Source organism: Onychostoma macrolepis, chromosome 03, assembly GCF_012432095.1.
Source record: "Onychostoma macrolepis isolate SWU-2019 chromosome 03, ASM1243209v1, whole genome shotgun sequence".
NCBI lineage: Eukaryota > Metazoa > Chordata > Actinopteri > Cypriniformes > Cyprinidae > Onychostoma > Onychostoma macrolepis.
The window spans coordinates 4,652,921-4,679,790 of NC_081157.1; the positions used below are offsets into that span (position 1 = coordinate 4,652,921).

At 35.8% G+C, this 26,870-nt stretch overlaps 1 protein-coding gene and 1 long non-coding RNA gene across 2 annotated transcripts in view; both read left to right on the top strand.

Moving 5' to 3' along the window:
• LOC131534024 (mas-related G-protein coupled receptor member A5-like) overlaps window positions 1–16,462 on the top strand; it is a 115,155-nt gene extending 98,693 nt beyond the window's left edge. Inside the window, exons 3-5 of the mRNA XM_058766613.1 lie at window positions 13,732–13,804; window positions 13,910–14,033; window positions 15,474–16,462. Of these exons, the coding sequence (XP_058622596.1) occupies window positions 15,488–16,462 (975 nt within the window). The 5' untranslated portion in view covers window positions 13,732–13,804; window positions 13,910–14,033; window positions 15,474–15,487. The remainder of the gene's footprint in view (window positions 1–13,731; window positions 13,805–13,909; window positions 14,034–15,473) is intronic.
• A 3,034-nt stretch (window positions 16,463–19,496) lies between these two features.
• On the top strand, window positions 19,497–23,021 carry LOC131537747 (uncharacterized). Its single transcript, XR_009270376.1, has 5 exons — window positions 19,497–19,523; window positions 19,739–19,827; window positions 20,119–20,197; window positions 21,360–21,474; window positions 21,708–23,021. It is a non-coding gene; the product is annotated as an uncharacterized LOC131537747 (long non-coding RNA).
• The last annotated feature ends 3,849 nt before the right edge of the window (window positions 23,022–26,870 follow it).

A 26,870-nucleotide genomic window follows, 5' to 3' on the forward strand; every position in this document is an offset into this window, starting at 1 on the left:
GTAGTTTGGAAAAGTCTAAGAGTAGATGGTCTATATTGGATAACGGAAAAATTTATAATCCTTAGTGGGGTCTCAGTACGCACATACAGAACCTTGAAGTGGATAATAAGTAATTTTCACATGATATTAATCATAGTAACTGGACTGTTCCTACTAATTATTTTGGAGCGGACTGGCATAGGGAAACTCCTAAGAATGATTTGTTTCAAAACCTGTACATTTCTGAGAAAGTGTAAAAGAGGAGAGAGACAGCACACTGATAGTAATTTACATTCAACTTGTCATGCGACTAAAAAAAATTGGTGTTGTAAAGCTATATGAAGAGACGTATGTTTAGAACATAATAGACAGAACGCTTGAGAATTCGACACGAGCAGACAATGGCTTTTAGTAGGATGCATACCTCAGAGTCCACTGGACACTTAGACAGCCTGGATCATTTCAACATACTGGTAAACATTACTGAATTATTCTATCTAAGAAAGAGTAATGCTGTTTACTGATAATAACTGAACTTTGTAATTAAAGAGAAAGGTAGAATATGTAATATTAGAAATGGAAAAATACTTTGAAATATGTTTTATTTGTAGGAGCTTAGACGAACAGAAAGAGGGCAAATGTTGTTATTGGATTGCTGTTAGGGATGACGAATGCATGAATTGTCATCAAATGTTGTTCATTCAAAAGGCTGGACTTGTCATGGGAGATCTGTGTCAAAACTGTTTTAAAAGAGTTAGACTTGTAATCTGGTACACCCATGAGAATGGGACATTGGAGTATTGTGTAAGATCACATGAACTGATAACATGTCTGAGTACAGAAGTGTTTGAACAATGTAAAAATAAGTTGAAAGTGCTTCACCCAGAGGTCAGAGATTTGTATAATGACTTGAGTGCTCACAGAGAATGGCTAAAAGATGATTTGTTTTTGGTACATGAATTACATGGCAAGTACAACAATGATGTTGTAAGAGTGGTGAAGTTTGATAAAGTATTTTATTTTATAGACGAGAACATTGACAAAGTCACGGGAGATGATGGAACATCCACCACAGACACGGCAGTATCTAAACTTGAATCCAATATTTCATTTATTGGGTATTGTAGGAGATGCCTGATTTATGGAAGAAGCCGCACGTTTATTTGTGAAGACTCTAAGGGACTTTTAATTGGAGCGTGCTATCATGAAATTACTGATGGAAAATTGATGAGATGCAAATTTGGACAGTATTTGACTATTATAAAACAAAGCACAGGAATCTGGCCTATTGGAGATATTGTGAGGGGAAAAGTTATAGAAAGCAAAATTGTGAGGCCTAAGAACAAACGACCCTGGGTTGATCACTACTTCAACGTATTTCAGATGAACGTCCTAACTGAATCAGGACAAGTGTATACTGAGCAAGTATGACAAAAAGAAGAAATGTTACGTACCGTACATAAACTTTGAGATGAAAGAGTAAATAGCAGACAAACTTGCATGACTGGGGTGTTAAGGAAAATGAGCAATTGTCCTATTGCAAGTTTGCCTTTTTATTTCTTTAATACCTTTTTATTGTAACTACAAGTTATTATATGTGTTGGTTTATTAAGAAAGACACCAAACATATTATTGTATATGTTTTATTGAAAATAGTTTAAGAAAGACACAACACATGGTATTTTATTAAGAAAGGTGTTATAGCATATATCAATAGGAAGATAGCCAGGAAAGAAATGTGTATTAGCCAGAGGCGCTTTAAGGAAAGGAATGTTACCGTTGATTGATGAGTTGCGGACGCAGCGAAGAAGGCATCTGAGGAGAAAATCCCAGAGAAGAAAAATGAGAAAATGGAGGGCTTTATATAGGAGTCTTCTGAGGGAAATTCCCAGACCTCATGACCTCAAGACATTGGAATCCACCTGCTGTCTATAAAGCAGTGTTTCCCAACCTTTTTTCTGCTGCGGCACAGCTTTGATATGTAAAAAATCCCACGGCACACCACTAAGCATTGTAATATATATATATATATATATATATATAGAAAGGGGGAAAGCCGCCTTAAAAATATTTGTAAACCCCACAAACAGACATAACGATGACCAATAGCACTGATTTAAAATAATAATAACAAAATATAATAGAGATATGGAAGTTTTAGATAAATTTCCACGGCACACCCGACAACCCGTCAGTGGTTGAGAAACACTGCTGTAAAGTATAACAGAGAATCGAGTCTTCTCCACAGTTTCCCTCAATCATTAATCACTCGGTTACTCCCTTCCAGCACTTGTTACTTACTACAGGTCTTACTTTTGAGGCTGTTTTGTGTGTAAGAAGACTTTTCTTGCTTATTGGGCTTCATTCCCCTTCTAAAAGTCTGATCACACTCAAAACATTGTATTGCATTTTCCCCTTCTTTTGGGGATTGTTATAATTTATTGTAATTAGTGAATTTTTATACTTACGGTGCCAGACAACCAAGCCATTGCCAGTAAAGACATTTTCTTTTTCTCTGCCACCATTTCATCTTTTTTGTTTTGTTCCAAAGTATATTCATTATTTTTCACTAGACCTTGATAATTTCTTTTAACTTTGGTCCATCCAGAGACATGCTACTTATAGTCTTTATTGCTCTCATAACTCATCCTTAACTCTCTCACATACCTTCATGCATGTGTCAAGCTTCTTGTATTTTACATTTTAGAATGAGTGTTTCTTTCTTTCTGATACATTTAATTATTATTTAGCTAAAATTACATTTCTTTTACTCCATAGTCTATTTTGCAACAATTCTACTGTATGATTGTCGACTATTTTTATTACCTTATCTTTTTTAGTAATTAAATCTTTAAAAGGTTTTGTTGATTTCTTTTTTTATTTATTGTCTAATCTTATCCAGACATAATCTCCAACCTGACATTTGTCACTGTACTGTTCCTCTTTTTCTTTGATTTCTCGCTCTTTATTTGCTAAATTGCAATAGTATAATGCCTCTTGCATATACTCATCCCATCTTAAATTATTGTAGTTGGATCTAAAGAAGCTTTTCAAACTTCCTACCGCACGTTCAGCTATTCCATTACTTTCCGCTGAATAGCGTATAGCTTTATGTAAAGTTATGTTTTTCTGAAAGCCATTCTTCTAAGTCTCCAACCAACAAAATAAGTGTCATTGTCACACCGGACTAGACCAACTAGACATTAAGTCCTCTAGCGCTTTTATAATAGTCTTAGCAGATGTCTCTTTTAATGGTTTCGCCCACATACGACCTGAAAATCCATCTAGCACTACTAGCATGTACTTATTCCCTGATCTTGTTCTAGGATTTAAAGGTCCTGCTATATCTATTGACCATTCTTCATTAACCTCTTCTGGTATAATTCTGCCATAGTCATTCCTAATAGTTTTGTGGTAACCTCTTCTCATACAACTGTCACATTTTGTGTAAATTGTGTACGCTCTTCTGTGTCAGCCGTGCCTCAGATCTATAGATGATATTGTGGATGTTCTGACTGAAGTAACTTTAAATGAAAATTACAATCCATAACTTTGTAATCAAAATGAACGTGTGCGTTGCTTCATCAGACACGAACACAACTGCAAACACTGTGTTTATTCTGAGTGGAGAATGGAATTTTATTTTATTTTTTTCTTCTCTAGTGTGTTTATAGTTTTAACATGTGCGTTCTGTCTGTGTAATGAGAGATATTTTGGATTATGTGCCGCTGTTATTTGCAACCCCGTTACCAAGTACTTCTAAAAATAACATTTTGAAGATCCAGTGAGGCCTTTTTTAGGTAATTTTAATTATAATCCGGTTAGCAGTGTAGTAAAACATTCACTGTTATATCAACCTCTCATTTGACTAGAAAACACAAAGAAAATACAGGTGGCTTAATTGTCTCCATTAAAGCAACCTCTGAAGCAGCTGCTCCCAGATTCAGGTGTGATGTGATTCTGGGGTTTTTGAGAATTTCGTAATTTTGAACACCTGCCAAGAACTTTAACATGGTCTCCTGGTTTTTGTTTAACCCTTCTGTTAACCCTCTTGGTCTGTCTTTATTTTTGGTTGTTTCTTTGTTGTACTTTTGGGTTAAATGCATTAGTTAATTTTACTTGGTTGGCAGGCCTGTACATTATGTTGAAAATTGATGTTTTATGTTTTATGTTGTGTTAATTATTCTTTATACGTGCTTTCTTTATTTTGCTGTCTTGTAGTTTATTTTCATTAATAAATATTTATTTGATCTGCTTTTTTTCTTATTGCCTCCCTTATCTGTCACGGTTATGAGCTGATCATGACATACATTAAGATCAGGTCAGCATAGAAAAACGTTTTTCAAGAACATTTTTTTTTATTATGTTGAGACGATACTATATGAATAGAGTAGGACAGAATGAAGCAGGAAAAGACTGTATCTGAATCTTCTCTTCACTGCAAGTCTGTGAAGTCCAAAACACACTACGACACGTTACTATAGAAGAATAAATCCTCATCAGCATGCGCTAGTGCTAAACAAAAAGAGCATGATGAATCACACATTAACAGCTGTATTTTTTATTTTTCTTTATGTATTTTGAAAAAAAGTGGAGGCTGCGAAAGAGGAAGGGATAAGAGCTTGAGGTAAGCAGTTTTATGCTTTAGGTCCATGTCGCGTTGATTTCATGTCGCATTTTTATTGGTTGGTCAGTAAACGTGTGTTGTAGCTGTGCGATGATGGTCACAAGAACCGCTCTCACTGTACGACACAGGACCACCGATTAGGTCACAGAAATCACCACGATTGCTTCACGATGCCAATCTTTTGTCTGGGACATTCAAAAATCGAGCAGTATTTAGGGCTTAAGGAAACAGTACAGTGATCGGATCGGATTTTTTTCTTTTTTTTTTTGACATGCGTACACGCACATGACACTACACAAATATGGAGTTTCTCACTGTTTGCACATAATAACCACTCTCCTACACTGTTTCTTTATTTGTTTTTAACAGCGGAATTAATATTTATCCACTTCTGGATAAATATACATATAAACCGCAGTACCGTGCTGCTCATATTTATCACTATCTGTGGTTGAGAATCCAAAACAAGGACTGGTGGGAGCTTGTCCTGCTCCACTTCACAGATACCCAGTGAAAGGAGTTTTATAATGACAAAACACGCATTTATACAACACTTTATTCAAAAGGAAGAACCGCTCGTTCCGCGCTTCATACGTCATTACACTATTTCTGCATTATTGCACATGCGCAGTCCTTTCAGTTGCGGTTTTCAATCCGATCGAGTGTTTACATGCATGCTCAATCGGATTAGAAAAGGAATAAACCACCCCCTTCAATCCGATCGAAATTTCATTCCGATCGAGCTCAATCGGATCGATTAAGGTGTTTACATGAGGCCTTTTCAATCCGATTGAGTCGTCAATCCGATTACAAACGGATTATTTGGTTGCATGTAAACGTAGCCATTGCCACCATTAGAAATGAGAGGACCCCTGTGGTGGAAGTGCAGCCTGATGATGACCTCCAGCCAGTGCACTTGGATCAACCTAGTGGCAGAGCTGCACGGGACAGGATTGTGGAACACCATTTTTGAGAAGAATTTAATTAAAAAAAATTTTTTAAAAAAGGGTCACCTTTTGCCTGCAAAGAGACATATTGTTATGCAAGGTCAACAGTAGTGCTCTGTGAAATGGTGTTTTAGTACTTACTATGAAGTTCCTTTTGCAGCGACTCTATTTGTAGTGCAATTTTCTTCTTCATTAGCTGTTGGAGCTCTATTTTTCCCCTCAGTTTCTGTTTTTTTTTTTAATCCAAATATTCAACCTTATGCTGCAGGCTACATTTATAGAGGGAACAGATGTCACCCTGTGCCATTTGCAGAGAAAATAAATTGGACTCGACACATGCCACAAACAAAAAAATACATAAATACTAAACTGATATGCAACACTGTCCACCTCTGTATCACTTCTCAATGCAGACTCCCTCTCTGCAGGCATCTGTGCAGACTCCTGCAACTCAAATTGCTGTCAAAAACAAAGTACATTAGTTGATACAAATTTATAGGGTGTATTATATAGTGTGTTTTTATGTGTAGTTATGCACTTACAGGTACTTCCTCCAAAGGACACTCATCCAAGAGGGTCTCTTCACTGTCCTGTGCAATGAAAATAAATGGTATGGCAATGGTAAATAAATGGTAAGTGATACAGTGTCTCCACTACTGAAAAAAAAAAAAACTTACTGCACATGCTTCAGCCACCACTTGCATGGGAACAGGTAAAAGTGTGGGTGTGTGGGTGTGTCAAACAGCAACATTTTTTTCCTTTACTCAAAGTAGGTTTAACTGCCTTCCTTTCATGTCAATGCAATTCAGCACTACTCAAGATTTACCAGTTGAAGAGTGTAGCTGACATTTGGATTACACCAAATGCAAGGTAGCTACCAATTATTTTACAGTGGCCTATACAAAGATAATTAAAAGCCTCTTTACCAGTAATGAAGGTGCTGCTGCTACTGCTTCCTGGCTGTGGATCTAAGGAAGAGCTGCTCCCAGGGATGCCCTGAATATTGGGTCGGTTCACATTTAACCCAAGGGCCAGCTCTTCTGCCGGGGTGCGACGTGGGGGTGCAGGACCACCGCCTTTTGCTCTGCCTTTTTCCTAGTTGCTGATATAAACAAGCACATCATTTCACAGTCGTTTAAAAAATAAAACTAGAAAAAAAAAAGACGCTGAGGCCCTAGCCCGGCCCGTGTCCGACAGCTCATCAGAATTGTCAGCCCGAGTCCGACCCGAGCCCGTCTTTTTTCCCCCTTCTCCCAAAACAGCTTATCTACTACTGTTTCAGCTATTAAAATAGTTCAGTTTTGTATGAAATGGCGAAGTGATTGTATTTAATTTCGTTATTTTATTAAGTTAATTTAGAAAAACGTTTGGAGCATTTTTTTTATTCGTTAAATGTAAGTTTTTGTTTTTTAAAGTAACGACCAAGCGGCCAGCGGCAGACAGCGAGTTGATTCATAGCCTATATGTTTGGTCAATTTAGCTTTCTCAGATCATCACGACTTCTCTAAAATGAAATCTATAATTATAAAACAGCTCCACAATGTTAGTTTAAACGCTTGAGCTAGATAAATGTGCACTGATGCATATCCAGTAGTTTGTGCGGAGAGTGAAAGCTGAAGCGCGCTTTACAGGACGCGCCTGAGCGATCACTTGCATTGGAAACATTTCAAAATACGCTGTCATTTTTGCTCATAAAGGTAAGAGTAATAGGCTACGTTGTTCAGAACTGTAAAGGGTCTACTTTTATTTGTGTGCACTCACAATATCAACGAAACGTGCTTTTATAAAAAAAAAAAGAAGAAGAAAAAAAAGCAGTTTCGGTTTTGAGCGCTTCTGAAAAACCGAAACACAGCATATAGCCTACTTGCCTCACTGACTTGATAAATATAGTGTCTATAGAAAGCTTTGAATTACTACTTTAAAACGAAATAATTCGAATCGAAAACAAAAACTCCAGTGAGGAGATGGCGAGTCAGGATCATCATCAAATGTATGGCTGATCAAAAATGCAGCTTTTCCCGAAGCATTGGGAACTTTTTGTAACTCCACGCTCCAACTTCTTCCTGATGCTCTGCATGGTCACCTGTATGCTAATGTGTGCGTATATGCGTTGCGTATTGCTTAGGCGATGTATAGCATTTATAATATAATCAGTATTTAATACAGTAGCCATGTGTGCTCTGCGCGTATATGGGCACAATAAAAGGAGAGAAGCTAAATGAGCCCGAGTCCGACCCGAGCCCGGTCTATAAAAAAAAAAAAATGGCCCGAGCCCGGCCCGAATGGACTCAGCGTGTCGGGCTCCGTCGGGACCCGACGGGCTTGCAGACCTCTAGTTCCCTGGCGTTTTTATTAAATTCTGGAACTCGCCATAGCCCTCCATCAAGAGCTCTTGTTCTGCCGCTGAGAAAAAGTGGGCGCGCTCTTTGGCCATCGTGGGCAACCAATAACAGCGTTGCTGATCAGTGTTTCTACTATCCATACATATCCCCTTTTAAACCAGCGCATGAACGCAAAATGATCTCAGATAACTCAATCCAGCCATACTAATCATCAACAACAGGTGCGTTCGAAGAACCGAATTAGCCAGATAACGAGTAGCTGGATCATATCATCTTGGATGTGTCATTTGATCTCGGATGTAATAAGCAACGTATGAAGAACAGACCCCAGGTGAAGGACATTTTAATAAAAGGATGCAGTGTTTATGTACAAAAATCCAAGATGGCGCCTGTGTGTTTGTCGGCATGCCGTCTGTCTCGTCAGTTTTTAAATATCCGTTCAGCACTCTGTCTATCTGTGCTTTTTCTGTTGAATCATCACCTATGATCGCCAAGCATTGTTACACATCAAATGTTTGTTGGACAATCAAGCCAGTGACTGTTCCATTGCACAGGAATATTGTTACTCCTTGTTCTCTCTTCCCTCGGCCGCGTTTGTTTGCCAGCTTCCTTGTTGTATCATCCAGTATTATCCAAATCGCGGAGGTGTCCGGGTGAGGATTAGGAGAGAAGTTTCTATCTCCTCGGCTCAACTCTCTACATGTCCCTTCACTCCTTCCTATGGTCACCATGGTTTATACCTGGCTCGGCGTTCGTGGGATGTGAGATATGCCTATCATCTACCCATCATCCCGGATCAGAGGCATTCAGCTGAATTCGGCCGAATTCTGCGCTCCTGCGCGCCCGAAGCAGGGGTGTGAATCTTCAAAATATTAAATCATTGGAGTATGTTCGTCAATCACAAACACAAACTGTTGTCTCCCATGTTAAAATGGCCCTGGTAAATGCCAAATCTGTGTCTAATAAGACTTTTATTTTGAATGACTTTTTTACCAGCCACGAATCGGATTTCCTATTTTTAACTCAGACCTGACTGGAGCGGGTGAGTCGTTTTCTGAATTTGTTTCTCATACTATCACATATGATCGTCTGTTAATACTTGGTGATTTTAATATTCATATCTGTTGTCCTGGTAAGCCCATGGTTGTTGAGTTTATCCATGTGTTGGATTCCTTTGGCTTTACTCAGCATATTGAAAATGCTACACACGTACTTGGCCATACTCTGGACCTTATCATGTCTTATGGGTTTTCCATTGATAACATAATCATTGAAGATGCTTGCTTTTCAGATCATAAGCCAATTGTATTTAATGTCAACTTATCTAGCTTTTTGGGTAATATAAAAACTACAGGTTTTTATTCTCGTTGTATCAATTCTCTCACTGCAAATCAGTTTTCATATATGTTTCATAGTAATGAAGTGTTTACGGCAATGTCAGATGCTGCTGAACGTTCTTTAAGTCCTGATTTTCTAATTTCTCTTTTTAATTCTTCCTGTTCTGATATCCTGGATTGTATAGCTCCTCTGAAATATAATTGTCCAAAATTTAAATCACAACCATGGCTGGATGACTCCACTCGTTCGCTTCGACAAATTTGTCGGAAGGCAGAGTGGCGTTGGAAAAAAGATCATCTTACTGTCTCTTTTGAAATTTTTAAAGAATCCCTGGTGAACTTTCAGAAGGCAGCACAAGTAGCTAAATATTTTTCTGATATTATTACTAGTCATTTTCATACCCATGAAATTTTATTTAGCACTATAAATTCAATAATTAATCCCCGCATCTCTTATGGAGTAGAGCAATCACCAGATATTTGTGAGAGATTTTTGAGATTTTTTTATTGAAAAGATTTCTGGTATTCGATCCTCATTTGATCCTCTTTGTTCTAGTTCTTTGGTTGACTGTTCAGTTTCTACAGTTACCTTGTATAGTTTTCAGCCGGTGTCTTTATCTGAGTTAAGGGACTTGGTGACGCAGACGAAATCTTCAACTTCGCCTTATGATGTTGTTCCTTCTGACTTTCTTAAAGGGGCTTTTGATATAGTTGGTCCTAGTATTCAAGTAATTATTCATTCCTGCTTAGAAGCAGGCACTGTCCCTGCGGTTTTGAAGCATGCAGTTGTCCAGCCATTGCTTAAAAAAACCCAATGCCGATGTTAATTGCCTGAATAACTATCGTCCTATTTCAAAACTCCCATTTCTTTAAAAAATACTGGAAAGAGTTGTCCTATCACAGTTACTTCCTTTCTTAAATTCTAACCATATACTCGAACCTTTTCAATCAGGTTTTACTACCCACCACAGTACTGAAACAGCTTTGTTAAAAGTGTTGAATGATTTGTTACTGTCAGTTGATTCTGGTGATAATTCAGTTTTGGTTTTATTGGATCTGAGCGCCGCTTTTCATACAGTAGATCATAATATCCTTCTGTCACGCCTTGAACATTGGGTGGGCATAAAGGGTACGGCACTTTGCTGGTTTGAGTCATATCTCAAATCCAGGTCATTTTCAGTGTCTGTTGGCCAGTTAATCTCTTCTTCTGCTTCTCTTCTCTATGGAGTGCCTCAAGGGTCCATTTTTGGGCCATTGCTTTTTAATTTGTATATGCTTCCACTTGGTAATATCATAAGGAAATATAACATCTCTTTTCATTTTTATGCCGATGATTCTCAGCTGAATCTTCCTTTAAAATCTCGAGATTCTTTGCAGACTCTCATTGACTGTCTTGAGGATATTAAATGCTGGATGTCAAATAACTTCCTGCAGCTTAACAATGATAAAACCAAGGTGATTCTCTTTGGTCCCTCTAAAACAAGAAACTCTGTTACTGGTAACTTAGAAAACCTCACTCCTGTCACGAATCCGGTCTATGAACTTCCGTTCACTCACCACCAGAGGTCACTCGCTCACCACATTGACTCTCACAGCACACATCACACTGGACTCCATTACCCATCATCCATTGCACTGATGACACATGCACAGCTGATTACACTGATTGCACATACACAGCTGAAGGCTCTGATCACACAGCTATCACCAATCACACGCTCACCTAAGAGCTATTACATACACTACATAAAACACTCTCTGATCCTGATCTAGTTGCCGAGTATTGTTCTGCGTGTAGCACTCTTCAAGTGTTAGCTGCCTTACCAAGCCATTCTGTGTTTGTTTAGCTCTGTGTTTAGTTTTGCATATATCCCTCTCCTAGCGATAGCTGCTTTACCGAGCCTTTCTGTGTTTGTTTAGTTACCGTATTGTCTAGCGTTTATCGCTCCCCCAGTGATAGCTACTCTACGGAGCCCACTTAGTTGTCTTAGTCTTGCCTTGCCTGTTTCCTCGTGTTCTGATTTCTACCTCTCTTGTCTAGCCCTCTATATACCTGTTTGCCAGTTGTTCGACTCTGCTTGTATTTTGACCTTGTTTCTGAATAAAGCTTGCACTTGGATCCGCACGTCTCATCAGCCTCGTTACAACTCCATATGTTAAGTCTAGTGTAAAAAATCTAGCTGTTACCTTTGACTCTGAGCTTTGTCTTGAAAAACAAATTAGCTTAGTTGTTAAGAACAGTTATTATCAGCTGAGAATCATCTCCAGACTTAAATCATCGCTTTCCTTTCAAGATCTGGAAATAGTCATTCATGCTTTTATCACATCACGACTGGATTATTGTAATTCGTTATATGTTGGTCTTCCACAATCTACATTATCACGGCTGCAGATGGCTCAGAACGCAGCGGCTAGACTGTTAACCAGCACCAAAAAAACGTGATCATATTTTGCCAGTATTAGCATCCCTTCATTGGCTTCCTGTCTTTTTTAGAATTCAGTTTAAGATTTTACTTTTTGTTTTTAAAGCTCATAATGGACATGCCCCATCTTATATTTCGGATCTTATTAATTTGCATTCAACGCCCAAGTCCCTTAGGTCGGCAAATAAAGCTCTATTACATGTTCCCCGGTCACGCCTTAAATTTAAAGGAGACAGAGAATTTGCAGTCGCCGCTCCACTTTGTGGAATCAGTTGCCACCTGACATTAGGAGTACTGCTTCTCTTTTTATTTTCAAGTCCAGACTTAAGACACATTTTTACTCTCTCGCCTTTCCTGGGCCATAAACTCAGTGTGTACGGTTGTTGTTGTTGATATTGTTTTTTTTTTTTTAGTATTGTTGTTATTTTAATTGTATTCTATTTTATTTTTTAGAATTTGTTGTATTGGTTCTGTTCAGCACTTTGGTCAGTGTAATGCTGAATTTAAATATACTTCATAAATAAACTTATTTACAATAGATGTGTGGAATGGAGAAAACATCAATGCAAACTTGCAACATGCAGGTGAATCTACACTAGGCTTCGTCCTATATCAAGACTCTTGAGGTTGTGAACTCTTGAGGTCTGGGAAAAACCCTCCATAAAACTCTGGTGATGTATCTAACATTAGCAGATCTATTTCCCCATAATAGGTCAAGTACTGACAAAATGCAGTTGGTGTTTCTTTGCAGGGAACAAGACTTTAAGGACTTTGGTGCTGAGTCAATGACTTTAAAGACCTTGAGAGTACAGGTGCAGATTTTCCAGACGGACTAAATGTAAAGGGACTCTTGCGGGCAATAGCTGGTGACAATTTAGGCTCACATAATATTAGTGGGTTTCTGGAGAATTTCAATGGAAGCACATATTTTTGCAGATATTGTGAAATTGACAAATGTGCAATTCAGGAAGATCCACTTTCCAGGGCCACGATCAGAGCATTTGTGCTTTCTCTTAGGATTTACAGGTTTCTTATTTGACCGAGGAAGTAAAAAACACTGGAAAATAAACTATGTTTTGGAAATGAAAAATGATATTGCTATTTATCTGTTTCAAAGTTATGTAATTTGCTTGTTTTAAGTTAATGCCATATATGCTTTGAGATAAAGATGCTTGCAATTGCAAAACTTGCTCTGTTAGAATGAGTAAGCAACATTTGTGAAAGACAGACTTATGAGCTAATGCTACAAAATCAACCACAAAGATTGACAAGAGGGTCCACAGGGGTGAAGCGAGCATGTTTCAACAAGAGGTGAAGCAGACAAAGAAACGGAAGAATGCGAGACGCAGACAGCAGCGTAGGTGACAAACGTTATAATGTATGAGTTACAGAGAATGATACACCTACAACAAGAAGAGTGGATCATACAACACATTCAAGAATTGATGACTAATGTGATGACTGATGAGTAATTAGTTTCCCAAAAAGTAGTATAAAAGGTCTGAGGAGTAAAGCACTCTTCAGATGCTGCCTGCATTAAGCGTGAAGGACACCTGAAACCTAACAAGGGGCGCTTAACAGCATCTCCAATATTGCTGCTTAGAGTCTGATTATAGAACTTGTAACTTAACTGATTTTTTGTTTTATTTTTGCATTAACTGCTTTGTATTGTAACCAATAAAATAAGAGATTTTACTGTTACTACTGCCTCCCATGAGACATTACTTTTAACTACAAACTGAGCCTCAAACAAGAACAACCACGAGTCTTCTACGTCATTCCTGAAGGACTGTAACCTGCGGGCGGTGAGTGCTTTATGGTTTAATATAGATTTGACTCCTTACCCTACCTGAATAATCACAGGGTTAAAGGTGTAAGATGAAAGGACACCGAGTCACAACTAGAAAGCATTTTTAGTGAACTCTGGTAGTTGTGCCAGAACATTTTTTTTAATTTAGAGTTTTCCAATTAAACGACCCTTTTTCATGACCTTTTTTCAGCCTTAATTACAGTTTAACAGTCATTACCAATCATTGATGTTATTGTGCTCTACTCACCGCTCTCGTCTTATTTCAGCGTATGTTACAACTGTTGCTCAATAAACAGCATTCACTGCAGCTTCCCCAGTCGTCTTGATCCTCACATCACAGTAAGATCTCACTATTCAAGTTAGAAATGTTACAGTTAAACTTGCTACTAAATGGACTAAAAGTTTATTCACTTTTGTTTGTATCTGAACGATGTTCTCCATCAGATCAACAGCGCTTGGATGTGTTTTTACGGTGTGGAGTTGATGGAAAATATAACGCTGAACGTTCTCCTTTGACTTCTCTGTGGAACAAGAAACACAAACCAACTGGACAAGTTCTGTCATAAATGTAAGCTGTTCAGTATTTATTGCTTGTTTATTGAACTATTTTATTAAAGCAGTGTCACACCAGCAGTTGTGCTGATACTGAATATTCAGAACAACATTCTTATGATATTGTTTAAATAAAAAAATTTAAGCCTGGAATACACTATGTGATTTTTGCCCCAATTTCCCCCCGATTTTACAGTCTGAACAAGTTGATGCTAGTTGAGGAAAGTCGGAGCCAGTCTGCAGATTACAGCTGACAGAGTCCACAGAAAATCGCGTAGTGTATGATGGTCACAGACGATTTTTTAGCTTCAGACCTTGATTCTATCCAGTCGGAGGATATCAAACATGTTTGATATTTTCAGCTGATTTTAGATGTTTTCATTTGTCATGCGTCTCCTAGCAACAAGGCGCACGTTTATGCGTGAGTTTGTTGTGATCGGAACAACTTTAAAGTCTGGTAGTGTATGATCCTAGTTTGTGTAGTGTATGATGCCCAGTTTTCTTTTGTCACTATTTACAAAGTCGGTAAGTGTATGATGCCTAGTGTTTTAAAAATCTGTTCAGATTTTAAAAGTCGTGTAGTGTATTCCAGGCTTTATGGACAGTGTGATTTCAGTGTTTATTTTTAAAAAAATTTAAGCTTTATACATGTGGTTTTTAATGAATAATGTATTTTAAGCAGTTTACGGGGATAGTTCAACTAAAAATGCTGATTCTGTCATCATTTGTTAACCCTCATGTCGTTCCAAACCTGTAAGACTTTCTTCACATTCAGATCACAACTGAAGATATATTTAATGAAATCTGAGAGATTTCTGTCCCTCCGCTGACAGTCAACACAGAGTTCATAAAGAAACCCAGATGAATTGAGCGGTTCAGTCTGCATCTTCTGAAGAGACTCGATCGATTTATATGATGAACAGATTTAATTCAGGCTTTTATTCACAGATAAACATGAATCAGCACACAGTAGTCACAGCAAACAGAAGCTCAAGCACACTTGCTTGTCATTGGAGAATCAGTGAGGTTCATTCTGGTGTTTCGCAGCACATTTGAGATCCGGAAGAACCAATGAGCTTCTGTTTATGTTTGCTGATCAGTGTAAATATGAGAATAAAACCCTAAATTAAATCTATTCAGGCTGACTGTCAGTGGAGGGACAGAAATCGCTCAGATTTCATTAAAATATCTTCATCTGTGTTCAGAAGATTAAAAAAAAAAAAATTTCAGGTTTGAAACAACATGAGGTGAGTAAATAACACAATGTTTATTTTTGGGTGAACTATCCCTGTAACATCACACATCACCAATTTTAATGGCAACAGTTAGAGAGAATAAACATGTCAGGCCATCTGTTTTTATAAATAAGTATTTTTTTTTTTTTTTTACATTGAGAAATTGAAGCATTTCTTGCATATTAAAACTAATGACTGGTTTATTTATTGCTTCCTTTCAGAAATTTGTGAAACAATGGCACAACATAACACCAGCATCAATGACTCAACTGCATCAGAATCCCGTTTATTATTATTTTGGGAGTTGTTTAAATTAATAAGTAAACAAGATGCAGAACTTGTATTTGTCCGTGTCCTTTCAGTCATTGAGATTCCAGTCATGATCTTAACTCTGATTGGCTTGTGTTTCATCATCAAATCCCGGCCTGCTGCTTCAGTTTTTATTAGTAATTTGATACTTTCAGATCTCATACAGGTCATTTGTATGTTAATAGCAGTAGTAGAAACAAAAACAACAACCTCATGGACACATACATGGATTGGTGCATATCTCTATTCTTTGATTACGGGTCTGTATTTTATGGCATGTGTTGCTCTTGAACGATATCTTCTGATTTCTCATCCTATCTGGTACAAATATCACCAGTCACTCAAACTCTCCTGTTTTATTTCTGTGATCGTCTGGTTTGTGCCTCTGATCTTTGCAGAAGTAAACCCTCCTCGTATTTATTTTAATCGTCCACCCATGTGTGTAGCGTGTTTAATTCCCTACATTATAATCATTCTCTGTTTTGCTGGCACTCGTCGAGGTCTTTCTCGCTCAATATCTCTGACTGCTCTTCAGCGCAAATTAATTTTGGGCAGTTTGTTCCTGGTGCTGTTGACTTACACATTTCTCATTCTGCCTTTTGTGATTGTGGTATTTATTGTACAGTTTCACAATCTCAAATTTGCTATAAGAGTTTACCGCTGTGCACGATTGCTCGTGTCTGTGAATCCACTTGCTGACTGTGTGCTGTACATGTTCATAAGGCCTGATGTTCGTAATATGATGAAGTCTGTTTGTTGCTGTCGTAGACATCAGAGATTGAATCACAACCAGGACGAACACTCTGTAGTGAATCCACAGAACAGCTGCTGTACTGTAGTGTGCTGTATTTCAGCTCAAGAGCCTGCATCTCATTCACTGAACACCACAGGTGTGAAGTAACGAATTACAAATACTCACGTTACAGTAATTAAGTCGTTTTTATCATTAATTGTACTTTTTTGAGTAGTTTAAAAATTGTGTACTTTTTACTTTTACTTGAGTACATCTTAAGTAGTGCTGTCAATCGATTAAAAAAATTAATCGCGTTAATCACAGTCATGGGCTGTGATTAATCATGATTAATCACAAATTTAAAATACTAGGATTTACCTGTAAATGTGTTGAAGAAATGCATGGCAAACTAGTTTAAGGAAACAGAACCGTTCACACTTCTGCCAGGTATGAGACATAATCCTTATTATTCTTTTATCATTATTCTTTTGTTTTTATTCAGCCATTATCAGCCTTTATACTGGAAATAAAATGTTTACCAAGCCACATCACTTCAATCCCAGTATGCATTTACCCAACTATTATCAAAAGTATTTCTAAATAAATACAACAAAACATTTTCTTGCGACCTTACATGAAGTATTATGACGAAATGCATTATGAAGAAGAATTGGACCTGTTCTGCAGGTGCATTAGAGCTAATATTAGCATCATGCTTCATAAGACAATTTATGAGATGAATAGTACACTTTTACTCAGAACTCGCTTCAAACCACCATCGAGTGTTTGTAATAACTTCCTTTATGATCACATGTGGAATTTGGTCGTTTACTGTTGTTAAAATATGCTATTTATAGCCTTTTATATCGCTGCACAAATTAGCATTTCAGATGTACACATTCATCAAGAAAATCACATACAAATATCCTATCGTAATCATGTGTTTATTATCTTATATAATCTATAGTGGCTGTTGTCATGTTTATTTCTGCTGCTCTGCTGAAACTCACGTTGTTTGTGATGTTACAACCGCCTCTCCGTTCTTAAGTTGCCAGGCCCTTATGAAAATTAACCATGGTTTTTTTGTATTAACCATGGTTTCACTATGGTTTTTGCAGTAAAACAATAGTAACTACAAAATGAACCATGGTTTTTATAGTTAAACCAGTAACTACAAAATAAACCATGGTTTTACCACAGTAACCATAGTAAAACCACAGTAACTACATAATAAACCATGGTTTAACTATGGTTTTTGTAGTAAAACCATAGTAACTACAAAATGAACCATGGTTTTACCACAGTAACCATAGTTAAACTATGTTTTTTGTAGTAAAACCATAGTAACTACAAAGTGAACCATGTTTTTCAACAGTATTAACTACAGATTTAGTTATTTCTTAAAAAAATAGGGCTCAATAAAATAATCATAATTAACCTCATGATTTCTGAAAATGAAACAATCAAATTTGGCAAATGTGTTGTCAGTTATTACAAAAAATACACTCTTAAAATATGGTTCTTTGGTAGGGTGTATGGTTCCATGAAGAACCTTTAATATCCAAAAGAACCCATCATTGCACAAAAGGTTCTTTAGACTATTTAATGGTTCTTCACAATCAACATGTTTATAAATATTTTTTTCTGGAAAGTGAGATCAAGTGAGCTAAATGTTCCTAGCTGCCTGGTCCAGAACTCATTCCAGACTCATTTTCTTTTAGTTGTGTTCAGTTAAAGCTCAATAAAGTATTAATTTTTAGTTATAAATAGTGTTGTGGTGTTTTTTTTTTAATTAAAAAAGACCAGTAGATCAGTCCTTTTATACTTTTTACTCCTATTTTAATGCTGTTTTGCATGACTCAAAAAATGTATTAGGCTAGTTATTTAGCAAAAGCAAAGTTTAGTATAAAAATCATGTTTTAAAATGAAATAAAAAGACAGAGTGATACAAATCTTAAAATATAATTTATTATTATTTTTTTTTATTTATCCCACTATCATACATTTTGCACCAATGTATTGGTTGTAGAACTACAAAATGAGTTTTAATAAAGATTTTAAGAGGTTAGTGAATGCTGCATGACTGTGACGTGTTTAAATGGGCGCACGCTGAATACTGGAGTCTCATTCAAACACTGCAGCGGAGGGAGTTGCCATGGAAACGGTGGGCAACACTGTAACTGACGAACAGTAAATCTCCGTCTCTCGCTGCTGTTTTCACTGCTTTCAGGTGAGATTAGTCCCTAAAATCACACAAATATCACACACAACTGTTCCAGACACTTTCTTACATGTAACTGACATGTTTCTGTTGAATATTTACTTTTTTACAGTCTTCGAAAAAGTCTGCTAGCATCTGTTTTCAGACGAGGTATGTTAGGCTAACTCTGAAGCTTGAGCTCTTGTTTATGAAAGTTTGGGTTTTTAATCACATCTTTATGTGTAGATGAGAAGTTTTGATAGCTTTGTAAAGGGTTTGCTATCAGTTTGTCAATGGTTTATTGGAACTTATTTAACCTAAAATATGTGATGTATACTGTTAATGGGTGACGTCACTTACACAAAGCACAAATTAACTGAATCTAACATTAGTTCAAAATAGTGATGGGTCGTTCTTGAACGATTCGTTCTTTTTGAACAAATCTTTAACGTGACTCGGGAAGAACGAGTCGTCTCGGAGAGTGATTCGTTCAGTCGCATAGGTTCTGCACTGAATTAGTTCACCTGTTTCGAGTCTTCGGGTTTGAGTCGTTCGTTCATCACGTGACCGCCTCATAAGCTAAACCTATTCAGTCTGAGGGAAAAATACTTGGTAATAATAATAATAATAACCAACTCTTTAGTTTATTACCTTTGTTACCACATTCAGTGTTATGGAAAAGAACCATCATGACAGAAATTCACATTTATAAACTGTAATAAATAAAAAGCTATAATTTGAGACCAGGAACGCATCACGTAACTGTAAGAGTAAATAATAATAATAATAATAACTATGCACCCGTTTGTAAGGAAGCTTGTAAATTAACTAATTTATCTGTCCAATGCTGTCACGTCACGTGACAAAAGAACGAATGACTCGAAAGACTCGGGAGATGAACGAATCAATTCTCTTTCCGGCTCTGACTGCATAGGTTTAGCTTATGATGCTGTCACGTAATGAACAAACGACTCAAACCCGAAGACTTGTCAGATAAGAGGTGAGGTGAGCTAATAATAGAAGACCCAGGTAAACAATGAATTCATCTTTTCTGTTTCTTATAGCATTAGTTTTGTATTGTTTGTAGTGTGATCAACGTTTGCATAAGTAGTAGATGTTTTAGGGAAGTAGCACGTAACATTTTAATTATATTTAGCTAAAATGAACGAAATGACTCGAAAAAAGATTCATTCATTTTGCTGAACGAGACTCAAAGGTCCGACTAAATTGTTCTGTGGTTTCAGGAATGATAATATAATCTTTTTACAAAGGAAGAGAAGCTCCAAGATTTCAAATTTCTGAAGGGAGCTGCTGACAGAAATGCAGGAAACGGGTGAGCATAGAAGAAATATGCATTTTTTTTCACAACATATTTTCTTATATCACCATGCATCTGTTATATTACAGTTCATTAAAGGAAGGTTTTGACAGGTAGTGACACAAACCTAAATACATGAACGTTAATAATTTTATTTTAAGAAATTGTTTGTGTATGTGTGTGTGTGTGTGTGTGTGTGTGTGTGTACCGTTTTCTTTTCTGCGTTTCACTTCTGCTCTAGCTTGCTTCCTTTAAACAAAGCTAAATATAGTTGGCTTTGTGATAAATTGCATATTATGTTTCTAGATTATGATGGCCGTGCAGCAGAGGAGCGCAGAGTCTCCTGTCGGACAGCATCTCTAAGTCGCTATGAACCATGTGACTAGTAAGTAAAACCTCAAACATACAGGACACTACTGTTCAAAAGTTAGAGGTTGGTATGGTATTTTTTAAATGTTTTTTGAATGTGTTTAAGTAAGTCTTCTGCTCACCACTACTGTATTTATTTGATTAAAAATACAGTAAGAACAGAAATATTGTGAAATATTATCATTTAAAATACCACTTTTTTTGCTGTGATCAAAGCTGTATTTTCAGCATCCTTACTCCAGTCTTCAGTGTCACATGATCCTTCAGATATCATTCCAAGATGCTGATTTGCTGCTCAAGAAACATTTCTGATTATTATCAATGTTGAAAACAGTTTTTGCTGCTTAACATTTTTATGGAAACAATACCATTCAAACATTTGTGGTAAGAAAAGAAAGAAATTAATACTTTTATTAATCAAGGGTGTATTACTTTTATCAGAAGTAACAGTGAAGACATTTATAATGTTGGAAAAGATTTCTATTTACTAAATTGTTTAATACATTTAATAAATGTTGTTAATTGTACTTTCTATTCATCAAAGAATCCTGAAAAAGGTATCACCGTTTCCACAAAAATGTTAAGAAGCAAAAACTGTTTTCAACTGTTTTAATAATCAGAAATGTTCTTGAGCAGCAAATCAGCATCTTAGACTGATTTCTGAAGGATCATGTGACACTGAAGACTGGAGTAATGATGCTGAAAATACAGCTTTGATCACAGGAATAAATTACAATTTACAATATATTAAAATAGACAACAGTTCTTTTTAACGTGTAATTATATTTTGCAATATTACTATTTTCTCTGTATTCTTTATAAAATAAATGCAGACTTGGTGAGCAGAAGAGATTTTTTTTCCCCAAAACATTGTAATGTTTCCAAAATCTTGACAGTTAATGTATAATTGTTACTATATTGCTTAAATACCATTAATTGGATGGATTTGTGGCCCAAGATGCTGGGATAGGCTTCAGCCCCCAAGACCCTAGAGAGGATAACTGGTTTGGAGAGTGAATAGATGGATGCATGAACTTCCAAAATACTTTGACTTGCTTTGATTTTGTTTCTATTCTGAAAAATACCTTTCCATTATCATTGTTTGTCATTTTGCATCATTATACCTGTGCTAAACCTATTAAAATTAAGAAACTAATGAAAGGTTGTTTTTTTTACAGGATGCTATGTACCCAGCCTCAACCATTCATCAGAAGGACTGTGAAAGCAGGAACTCTTTGAACCAGCAGTGGCAGTTTCCACGGGATGAAAAAGGGCATAGTAGTGGATGATGAGGTACTGACATTAACCTGCCAAAAAAGGTTCATCTATGACATCGCTGCGAAACCCCCTTTTTGGTTCTTTCTGGCACCTTTTTTTAAGAGTGTAGATGAGCGTGCAATTGACCAATAACAACTGAGAATTCCAGCAAGCTGTTTATTAATATTGTGTATGTGTGTGTGTGTGTATATATATATATATATATATATATATATATATATATATATATACACATCTTCTCATTTTAGGTCCTGAGACCATATGGGGTGAGGATCAAGACAACCAAACCAAAGATGGACTGTAACCTACTGGACTATATGATAGACTTCATACTGACCACTACTGCCATGTATGCAGCATGAGAAGTTTTTGAAAAGAGGGGCATTTCCTTCACCAAGTAAAAGTGTGGAGGATTCATCTGGCCTTCATCGGCCCCCATGAGGTGACTCAATGTAGAATAAATCAGCTTGCTTTAGGCTTGAAATGACTGAAATCTTCTCGTGAGTTGATATCATTTTAAACATTCTTTAAAGTACTTCTCATTCCTTGTGAATGTATTTTGTTGTATGTGTAAAACTTTTCCACTGAAAGAACCTTTTTTACCTTCATCGATATTGTAATCAAGGTTGTTAATGCGATGGACTGCACACATCTGCCTGTGTTGGGCTTGTGTTTACAGGTTGTATAAAACTAGGCCTGGCTGCAACAACTAATCGATAATTAAAATAATCATCAACGAATTTGAATAGTGCATCAAAACAAGTAGACCGCTCATAATTCTGACTAAAATACACATTTTGCTTAAATATTTTTTGTTAGAAATTAAGTGTAGGTTTAAAACCCGACATGTAACACAAGTAATCATATTTATGAGATCAGTAACAGTAAAGGCACTATTGTTGGAACTGTCCATTAATATAATATAATATGATTGTGTTTGTTCCTCGCACCTCTTACAAGTTAACATTGTGTTTTTTTGTTTAAATTGTTTTAAATTCTGTTTCAAAATAACAAGCAATCTGTTGTTTTTAGGTTTAGAATGTAATGTTTGTATTTTAAGACTTTAATGCTTATAATGTACAGCAGAGCCTACATAGATATATTCATTATATTTGTTTTCATAGACAGGATGTGAAATGACATTCATTAAAATAATGGATTAAAATTATTTTAATTAAAAAATTATGTATATATTTTATTTATTTATTTGTCATCCAATTACTAGTATTAATTAAAAAAAATATACAAATAAATTGGTTATCAAAAAAAATTGTTAGTTGCATGCAGCCCTACATAAGATATTGTTAAAGAGGTCGGCGGTATAATGTTGTGTGTGAACACTAAGTCATGTTTATTTGTGCAACATGTAATTAATTTCTATAGAGATAATGCATTATTACAGTTAAACAATTTGCTATTTATATTTTGTAAATTAGCAGAAAACCATCTCTACCACTGCAGTGCTTTATCACTATTTATTAAATAAAGTTATAGTTCATAGTTCTGAATCATTTTGACATGTGACAACAATATTTTGTTTCAGATGATGTAACTGCTATAATAAAGCCTGTATCATAGAATAGTAACTTGTCATTCTGTTTTTATTTTGTAGATGTTTGTTGAATAACTAGGCTTAAATGTAATTTGAGGTACTTTAGTAAAACCATGGTTAAACTATGGTAATACAACCATAGTTAATTTGTGGTACTTGATCCATGGTTTTTAAAACCATGATTCGCACCAAAAAACTGGTTACTACAGTCATGGTTTACTACAGTTGTACTATAGTATTACTAAAATATAACTGTAATAAAACCATGGTTTGCACCAAAAAACCACGGGTACTACAGTCATGGTTATCTACAGTTTTACTATAGTAAAACCATGGTTAATTTTCGTAAGGGAGTATACATTCCAAGTACAAATTAGTAAAAGGATCTATTTGAATTTTTATTTGTCTATATACACCTTGGGCGGCCGCGGTACATTATAAAAGTAGCCCAATAAACCGCAACCCACGGTTCTGTAATTTTTCCCGTGACTGTATTTAAAAAAATAGCCTACTTGTGCCGTTACCCTGGCAACACTGATGCTGTACCCTCATCACACGATAGATAACCTTCTGTGCTGCGATGACGGCAAGAAGTTTGGGTCAGTCCTTATTAAATGATTAATCTGCGTTAAAAAAATATTAACGCGTTAACGTTGACACCCCTAATTTTAAGTGATGTATAGGTACTTTTACTCCACTAACTATTTTCCTCCGTTCGTGGTCGTTACATGCTTATTTTAATTGTATTTTTTTATACATTAATGTGATTGGATAGAGAGATAGTAATCGGTCTCGTGACTTTCGTCAAATCAAATTGTGCATTGAAAACTTTAACCGCCAGCTGCTGTTTATCATGGCTGCTGGAAATGCATTCTTCAAGCATCAATTCAGTCGCATCTTCCTCTAATATGTTAAGGTAAATTTTGGATTTCTGCTTACTAAATGATTTGTATATATGCTTGCCTATCTCGGCCTGAAGGTTGTGGGTATTGCGTACAGTATTAACTCCCGCCAGTGTCACTTATGAGACGCGCGATCTGCGCTGCCTAGTCTCTCTCTCTCTCTCTCTCGCGCATGCGTTCTGCAGCAGTCACTTGGAGAAGTCGTTGTTGCTTGTTGAACTTGTTGACTTTTGATGAGTTTGAGCGCGTGATGCGCGCTGTGAAAAAGTGTGTTGGAAACACTGTAAAACGATTTGAAATAATGTACTCAAATTGAGGACCAATCTGCACCTTATTGATGACCCGTGGCGTTAATACACTGCATCTGTGTCAGCGCGTGATGTAATAAAACTGCAGCTCAATAATAAACTTTTTTTTTTTTGATCCATTTTATACAATCCGCCTTTGTTTCGCAAGTGTACATAAACAATTTTCAAGTTCAACACTTTTTGTTCCATTCAGTTGTGGATGCTGCTGATTCACCGAGACCACCGCGGCTCAGCAAAGAGACATGCGTTTGTGTTTTCTTTTGAAAAAGTTTCCCCAGAAATACTTTGCTATTTAATGCATTTTTCCTTACAAATTGTTTTATCAACATAACAATGCGAGTAAATGTGTAAAAGATATGGCATGATGCCATCCTTCTAGAACAATGTGCATTTTAGGGCTGCCACTAACGACTATTTTTATTTCGATTAATCTATTGACTAATTTATCGATTAATCTAAACGATTAATTTCCCACAAAAAAAAAATCCAAATTTCTATTAAATCCTTTTTGCAAAAGTAAAGTGCAACAGAGTGCAAGAAGCAAGTGTCCATCTCATAGTCCAAATCACTGAAATCAAAGATCAGTATTATAAGTGTCAGAATGACAACATATCCACTAATAAAATTATAATAAAAAAAAAAACACTTTTTAAAGGAGTATTTACCAGAAATATTATTTACTAGAATTTATTTAGGTTGAAAATGTAAATGTGCGCAGTATTTCTGAAAATAAATAAATAAATAAAAAATTTTTTTTTTTTTTACTATAAAAACAATTCATTGGAGATGCTTTTGATTATTAAAAGAAAGAGTATAGAAAAATGAAAATGGAAAAAAAATGAATTTGGAAATAAAACGGATGTCATAGGGCCCTATAATTATAAGAATTGTTTTTTTGTGGTAATAAAAATAGATTTAAGTGAACAATAGCTTTTTAAAATGACTTAAAATATATATATAATAGCAATGATGCAATAATAATTAGTTCAAATAAAGTATCAAAAGCAAGAAATCATATGGTTTTATTGAACAAAACTGTTAAAATACATAAATTATTATAAACAATAGAGCTAATGTGCAATTACTGCGTGATCTAATCCTTGTTTAATATTAATTATTTAATTAAATCATAGCGTTTGTGAATTCACAATTATGCTTAATCATGATTTTTAAATGGGTTTAATATATCATGCAGCCTTGGAAAATAGTCTAATAATGTGTTTTAAGGATTCTCGTCTGTGAAATGCGCCACTTCCGGTATTTTGCCGGTTAGTCGAGCAAAATGAAGTCAACGAGTTTTAAAAATCGACTAGTCGATTAAAATTGACGAATCGCGACAGCCCTAGTGCATCTATGTTAAAATTGTAACACAAATTATCAAGTTTAGTTATCTTATTTCTTTATAGCAAAATGCTAAAAATGGCACCGTTTTGGAGAGAAATGGGCTCTCATTTGAACCCATATCATGGTGTGCGATGCTGAACTATGAGTTTCTAATGGTGTTTGTATTTGCACTGTTCTAAACATTAATATTTTATGTGCAACATCAGCATGCTGTCTCAGTGGCCTTACACATGATTTTAAATCTGTTTTTTCAAACTTTATGATTTAAATAAGGATGATTGTACTGAGAATAAAACTGCTGGATAATAGATATTCTTCATTCTTTATGACAAACAAGATAATGTGAATTACAGGATGTACAACTTTTTTTAAAAGTATAAATTGCAGTGTAGAGCGTTTATTATGAGGGGGAAGAATCCACAGCTCACTACTCACTTGGATTCAAGTGATCTGATCATAAGTGGACAGGTAAAAAAAAAAAAAAAAAAACTGTCACCCATTTATTTCTAATGTAACAGTGATGCACACAGTCCTGAAATCTAGACCTTTACAAATCCGAACAAGTGATTAAGAGAGAGAAATTTATGCAGGGCTCTACGCTTTTTATTTTTAGGACCACAGAAACAAAATTCAGGAGCACCTTCTGATCAATAATCAATTAATCATTTAAGAGGTAATAATTTAACTACCTAAAGAGATTTACAAGAGCCATTTTTGTAACTTTTTAATGTATCTTTATTGGAAGAATGTCATCTTATGTCGAATTAAAAAGTGTATATTTATAAGCTTTTTTTCTAAATTTATAATAAAAAAATAAGAATAAGTTATTTTACTGATCAAAAACAATACGTATTAAAACAAAACTCATTTGCACCACAGAGGTGGCATAGAAGAGCACAAAAGTGGCATGTAGGTATATTTACAGACATTTAATGAGGCTCAGAGGTGGCATGAGTGCAATTAAATTCATAAGTTCATGTTTAGAATAGTGTTTGAAATAAAAAACTGACTGTCTTTATGAACGGGTAATTGAATCATTGACTCACTAGATTCATTTAAAAAGTTTTTTTCCTACATGGCTGTAAATGAAATGGGTAACAGTTACCAATATTTTTCAAAATATCTATTGTGTTCAACAGTAGAAACGCCATAGAAAAACAGATTTTGAAAAACCTGAGGATGTTCCAGCATCTGCTAAATGAATGAGTAGATAGATAAGTTTATTTGTCCTCAAAGAAAAAAATCATTTTCACAGAAGGTGCATATGGAACACAAGGACAACTACACACACTTATCACAATACAA